This window comes from Montipora capricornis, chromosome 11, assembly GCF_036669925.1.
Source record: "Montipora capricornis isolate CH-2021 chromosome 11, ASM3666992v2, whole genome shotgun sequence".
Lineage (NCBI taxonomy): Eukaryota > Metazoa > Cnidaria > Anthozoa > Scleractinia > Acroporidae > Montipora > Montipora capricornis.
The window spans coordinates 3,585,787-3,590,786 of NC_090893.1; the positions used below are offsets into that span (position 1 = coordinate 3,585,787).

The 5,000-nt window shown below is 39.5% G+C and overlaps 2 protein-coding genes across 11 annotated transcripts in view; one reads left to right on the forward strand and one right to left on the reverse strand.

The window, feature by feature from the left end:
- Positions 1-2,353, reverse strand: part of LOC138024689 (uncharacterized) — a 49,094-nt gene extending 46,741 nt beyond the window's left edge. Inside the window, exons 1-2 of one of the 4 annotated variants that reach the window (XM_068871904.1) lie at positions 1,481-1,636; positions 167-239 (exon numbers count right to left, since the gene is read on the reverse strand). In XM_068871904.1, coding sequence (XP_068728005.1) covers positions 167-194 — 28 coding nt within the window. In that variant the 5' untranslated portion in view covers positions 195-239; positions 1,481-1,636. Of the gene's footprint in view, positions 53-166; positions 240-1,480; positions 1,637-2,224 lie in introns of those variants that run through there. The other 3 variants (XM_068871906.1, XM_068871907.1, XM_068871905.1) reach the window with 3 other exon arrangements.
- Positions 1-5,000, forward strand: part of LOC138024696 (uncharacterized) — a 94,987-nt gene that overhangs the window by 21,966 nt on the left and 68,021 nt on the right. The gene's annotated exons all lie outside the window — the stretch shown is intronic.

Genomic DNA, 5,000 nt, shown 5'->3' on the forward strand with positions numbered 1-5,000 from the left:
AGACTGGCCACGTGTATGTAACAGACAGGTGCATTTAGCCGTGACACAGCAAATTATGTTAAACGACGAATATGAGAAGTCAAGCCTCGGAACATATGGTTCGATTCCAAAGAAACACTCTGCTTACGATGGTAGACAATGAATTGTGCGGCAAATCCATACGAACCTTTCTCCATGTCAAGGCAACACTGCATACGAACACTATGACAACTGCTTTATGCTAAACACAGCACATGTACCTGTAATTGGCCACAAACACAGCTTGTGTGAATAAGCTCGTATATAAGATGCAAATGAAAGCAGAAGTAGCATACGGCTCTAGCCTTGCCATTGCGAACTGTTATGTCATATATGACATAACAGTTCGCAATGGCAAGACTACAGCGAACTGTTATGTCATTTATGACATAACAGTTCGCAATGGCAAGGCTACAGCTGTATGCTACCTCTGCTTTCAAAGACACATCTTTCTATGTTAAAGTCATAATTTCAGGCACAAGTGTACAAATACACTCCAAGCAAACGAGCAGTCGGCGATCGTATTTCACATTGGTGCAACTCTACGGTACGAGAAGCCACTTCATCGTTGACTCTTAAAAAAGGTAACATTAAATTTACTGATATCAACTGTTGTTTTTGTTTTGCTGTGTAGAAGTGAACCTCCAAACTAGTTGGTTATAGCATCATCGACGGAAAGTGCTTCAACGTTAGCGTTTATATGAGGTCAACCAAACCCACGGAAACCAGGAAGCTCTCTCAAATATAGTCCCAATGTAATAGTTAAAAACCACAGTTAATAGAGATCATAAACGTCGACACCCCGATCGAGACTGAGGACCTCACGCTAAGGTTCTTTTCTCAATATATTCATATTCAAATCTTGTCGTTTCCGCGAAAATTACTGACGATGGAATCACTGTGTTCATCCAACTTGTGATATCAGAACCAGCATTAAAAAAAAAAAAAATGGAGAGTTTCTCGCTCGAAATCGTCCCTGGCAGGACAAACATTCTAAATTCTCCTTACTGACTTTGCTAAAATTGATTGTGGCTCTTAACGAGAGTCACCCGACCAAGTTTGGTTTTCAGTTAGTCGATAATTTAGCGTGCATTTTAGTTTCCAATTAGCCCCGTGCGAGATCAAGCGTTCATTTGATATGTCTTTTACTTTTTATTGAAATATGTCAACGTTCGTTGAATTGTCCATCGAGCTCTCAGTTCATGTTCGATACAAGTGTGAAGTCACGCACGTACCCTAAGCCGCTGGTCTTGTCCATAATTTTAGCACTTAATCTCACGAACAAAAGCGACTTGGAAACAATTTAGGCAATATTTTCGAAGCTTACCTCAACTAATAAGTTATTCTGAATGATTTTATTCGTACGTAATAGTACAATTTAGTCAATATTTTCGAAGCTTACCTCAACTAATAAGTTATTCTGAATGATCTTATTCTTACATAACGGTACATACTCACATACCTGCACAACCTTGGTTTTACGGAGTACTTCAATAAACTGATATACCCTAAAGCTAACTAAATTTAACTTGGTAAAATAAACTGAAAAACGTATTACTGCCGTCTCAGAGTTATGTTCAATCGAGTGCGCCCTCAATAAACCGGCATGGCACTTGGCTTCAGACGCCACCGCCCCATCCCCACCCCCGACATTAATTAGTTGTCAATATTTTGATTTATGTTCCTTGCTATTTATTCCAAGCAAGAGTAAATCTGACAATCAATGCTTAATTTAGTTCTTCCAATGGAAGATGACGGTGTCACTTTAAAAAGCTGCATGGTCTTGCAAATTTAATCGATGTTGTAACGTGTAATATCTACTTGGGCAGCGATGAAATTTAAAAATGCTAGTTCATGTTTTGTGATCATTTCACATCGTTTTTCTTCTGAAACAATCAGTGGCATTAACTGAATTGGATGAGCGTGTTAGGGTTTTAAAGAATGATTACAAAACTTGAGAGTAAGCCTTTCACGTTGTAGATACGGGAATTAAAAGTGTGGACAGTTTACCAAAACGGTTAAGAAAAATGCATGCTCTGTATCGGTCATTAAATGATATTGTCAAGTAGCGTTTCGCTTGGAGGTCACACGTTGCAGTGACAGCTCTTGCTATAAAACCCTATTACTGGAACTGAAATGCGGTCAATAGAGAGCTCATTTTTGTCTGAAGTATTAAGAGTAACATGCTGTAGATATAACAGGTTACCTGTCGGATATGGGTCACCGTCTTGCTTTCACTCGCTGTGATATCTGCTCAACTGTGGTTTGCATATTCTTTCAATCAATAGGCCACCGTCAAACATGCTATAATACTCTTTGTTTGCCCTCCAGAATTTTTTTGCATAAGCATTGTTCATATTTTCTCTTGGAACCATTGTATGTCCCAAGAGAAGCTGGGAATAATGCTTATGCAAAACAATTTGGAGGACAAACAAAGAATATTATGGTATTTAGCCTTTTGTTGAATTCAGTGGTGTGCGGTATATTTGTGCATGCTAATTAATTAACGGACAAGTGAGCACGCTAATTAATTCGATCGCAACAAATTTATTGGTGCAGGCTCTTTTAACCAATCCCACAAAGTTCACGTTTCAAGTTTATTATTACAGATGATGTTAGCTATTACAAAAGAATCACCCTTACCCGCAAATAGCTAGCAAGTGCTAATCTAGGCGGGCAGAGTGAGAAATGAATATACCTACATAACGTATATACCTTATTAACATATATTCCTTACTTAATTTTGATCGTAATATAGATGTAATTCTCCTCCTGTTTGAGAATTTGAAGTAAGTAGTCTCGCATTGGCTAAACTTCAGAATACCTCGCCACTTATTTGCATTTCATTGATTAAAAAAAAGCTCTATTGTATTAAGTCTCGTTCTTCAAAAGATGCCGCATAAGGAAAACAATATTGGTTAGCTGTGGTGGGGTATTCTGAAGTTGCTCCCTCGCATTTTATTCTTAAAGGGTGACTTGGCTAATTTCCATATTATTGCACCACGTCTAGAAAAAGATTTGATTTGATAGGTTAACCTGGAATATTTAGTGTAGAGGCTACCGGCGGAAGAAAATATTGTGTTGTACGTACGGATTCCGCTCGCAGAATAGGCGATAAGTCGTCGCAACAATTCGCCTCGTGTGACCAGGTTAATTTTGTGCAAAATCATTGTCGCACGAATTCAAACCATTGTCGCGCCAAAATGTAAATGAACCAATAAGAGAGCGTCACATAGTCCGCCATATTGAAATAGAAAACTAGTTCACATTCCCCCTCATACAAGATCATTGCGTGTGCACCGAACTGGCGTCAAGTCGTAGCGACTTGTTGCAAAGACCTGTCGCTCCTACTTGTCGCCTAGTGTGTCTCGGCCTTTATTGAAGACATCATGCATTAAAATCGACACTGATTTAAAATAAAGCAAGCTGATAACGGGTATCATATGGCTTTGTAGTTCAAGGAAGCTTTTGTTGAGTTTTAACGAAAATGATGGCTCAAAGTGGTCGTTCTATCCAACTTTCAAACACTCCAGCAGACCCTCTAATCTTCCTTTGCTTTCGAGAAACGGGCTCCAGCTCGCAGTTGGCTTGATAGCTCAGCGCGACTGCGCGGTGCTGGGTCCGAGCACCCTTCAAGCCTGGATTTTTTTCAGGCTCTCTTCGCAACTTTTAAGTTGTTGCTTAACTGCATGTGATGATCTACAACTCTCGAGTACAGACAATCGCATTGTATAGTTTTTAACGAACTTTCTTGAACTTTCCCTTCTTTTAAAGCCAGTCGTCAGCAATGAATTATCGTAGCAAGATACACTGACCGAATTAAAACAATTTAAAAATGTCTATGTAATTCCTACAGATTCTATTCTGTACCAGAACATGCTCAAGTAAATGGTCTCATATCTGTGAATAACTGATTTCTCAAATTCCCGGTGGTGACTCGAAATATAAGCCAATTTAATTCTCTACACTTGTGGCTCTTTTTTGCCATCTCTTTTCTTTTAAAACAAAATAAAGTAGGTTGAACTCTTTATGAAGTCAACTTGGCTGCAGAATTGAATCTTAAGCCCATTGGAGAGCGATAAACTAATATTATAATTAAGCGATTGGTTAGTTCGAACTCTGTTTGACTGAAACTTTTCGGGCACAAGATTTTCAGGTTAATTTGTTGGTTCTTTACTCTGTACCAACAGGTTTTTCTCCGGGTACTCCGGTTTCCCCCTCTCCTCAAAAAAACAACATTTGATTTGATTTGCGTTCACTTGTTGATTTCAGGTTACAGTGTCCCCAACATGGGCATAGCCAGGATTTTTCAAAGGGGGGGAAGGGGGGTCACACTGTGTCAAACAGAGGGTACTCGCGTTTTCGCAACCTGAATATTGTAGGTTGTTTGCGTAAAAAAAGGCTTACAAAGAGGGAATCACGGGCACCCCAGGACCCCCCCCCCCCCCCCCCTAGCTAAGCCCTTGGTCCCCAATTAGTGCTGCAGAGCTAGAAGACTAGACACTTAAATAAAGTTCCTTTCCTTTCCTTTCTAACTAACGAGTGTTGCATACCGAACGGAACTTGAAGCGATTGCGAAATTTTACACAAATTCATTCAATCTACTGAAAGAAACCTCTGACTTTAGGGATCAATGCGTTTCTTCAAATAGAAGCAATCAACAAGAGAGTCTAACAATGGGCAATAAAACCGCGTCTGAATTCTAACTACACTTTTAAGTTTGCTAATTAAATTGCAGACGTTAGTTGAAAGGTTGACTTGGGGATTGCCATTTTAAATTTGTTCCCATACAGAAAAAAACACTGTTTACATCATCATCTCATTTGTCTTCTCATCTTTTTGCATCTTCTCTTTGTGGAGACTGAGAGCTGTGCCGCTCTCGGCGTATCTTCCAGGCCCGAGGGTTGAATTTTGAATACTGACCTAGAATTGAGTCTTTATTGACCCAAGGCAGGTCATCAATCAATTACCGGTATCTGCAT